Source organism: Trematomus bernacchii, unplaced genomic scaffold (genome assembly GCF_902827165.1).
Source record: "Trematomus bernacchii unplaced genomic scaffold, fTreBer1.1, whole genome shotgun sequence".
Classification (NCBI taxonomy): Eukaryota; Metazoa; Chordata; class Actinopteri; order Perciformes; family Nototheniidae; genus Trematomus; species Trematomus bernacchii.
Genome location: NW_022988159.1, coordinates 1431631 through 1432174, shown reverse-complemented (window position 1 = coordinate 1432174; position 544 = coordinate 1431631). Strand labels below are relative to the sequence as shown.

The 544-nt window shown below is 44.3% G+C and overlaps 1 protein-coding gene across 1 annotated transcript in view; it reads right to left on the bottom strand.

Annotated features, from left to right (window-relative positions):
• alp3 (alkaline phosphatase 3) overlaps positions 1 to 532 on the bottom strand; it is an 18414-nt gene extending 17882 nt beyond the window's left edge. The window contains exon 1 of the mRNA XM_034122274.1: positions 382 to 532. Within this exon, the coding sequence (XP_033978165.1) occupies positions 382 to 442 (61 nt within the window). The 5' untranslated portion in view covers positions 443 to 532. The remainder of the gene's footprint in view (positions 1 to 381) is intronic.
• Between the last annotated feature and the right edge of the window lie 12 nt (positions 533 to 544).

Here is a 544-nt window from a genome sequence, read left to right as displayed (position 1 = left end):
GGCAGGCAAGTGCTTGGACCAGAAGGGGGGCCCCAAAGAAAGTAGATTAAGAAGGTCCACAGCAACGACAACATGAAACACCCTTTAATTTACTGCAACGACATGTCGGGATGCATAGAGCGCCGTAAGAAACATTTTCTTAATTTCAGTGTCGTTGCTCCGCTCCGGGGGGGGGGGGGTGACTTTACTGGCATTGATCCGGACCAGTGACCTTGTATAAAGTTCACAAGTGGACCTTTAATAAAAAAGTTTGAGTACCCCTGATGTAGAAGTTAATGTAAGTACCTAGATGTGTTTATTTCGTCATGTATGCTTTGTGAATCATTTCTTAAAAAGCATGAGTATTTATGAATGCATGTAATAATAATGAATTGTTCTCACCTTTAGCGCTACATGAGGAAAAGGCCAGCAGCAGAAAGAGAGCGGCGAGTTTAGACTCCATGTTCAGGAGAGAGATCCTCCAACAGAGATCACTTCCTCCACGAATAACCTCTCAATACCTGCAGCTGCAGATCACCTGAAGCAACGCGTCATAAATGCACCA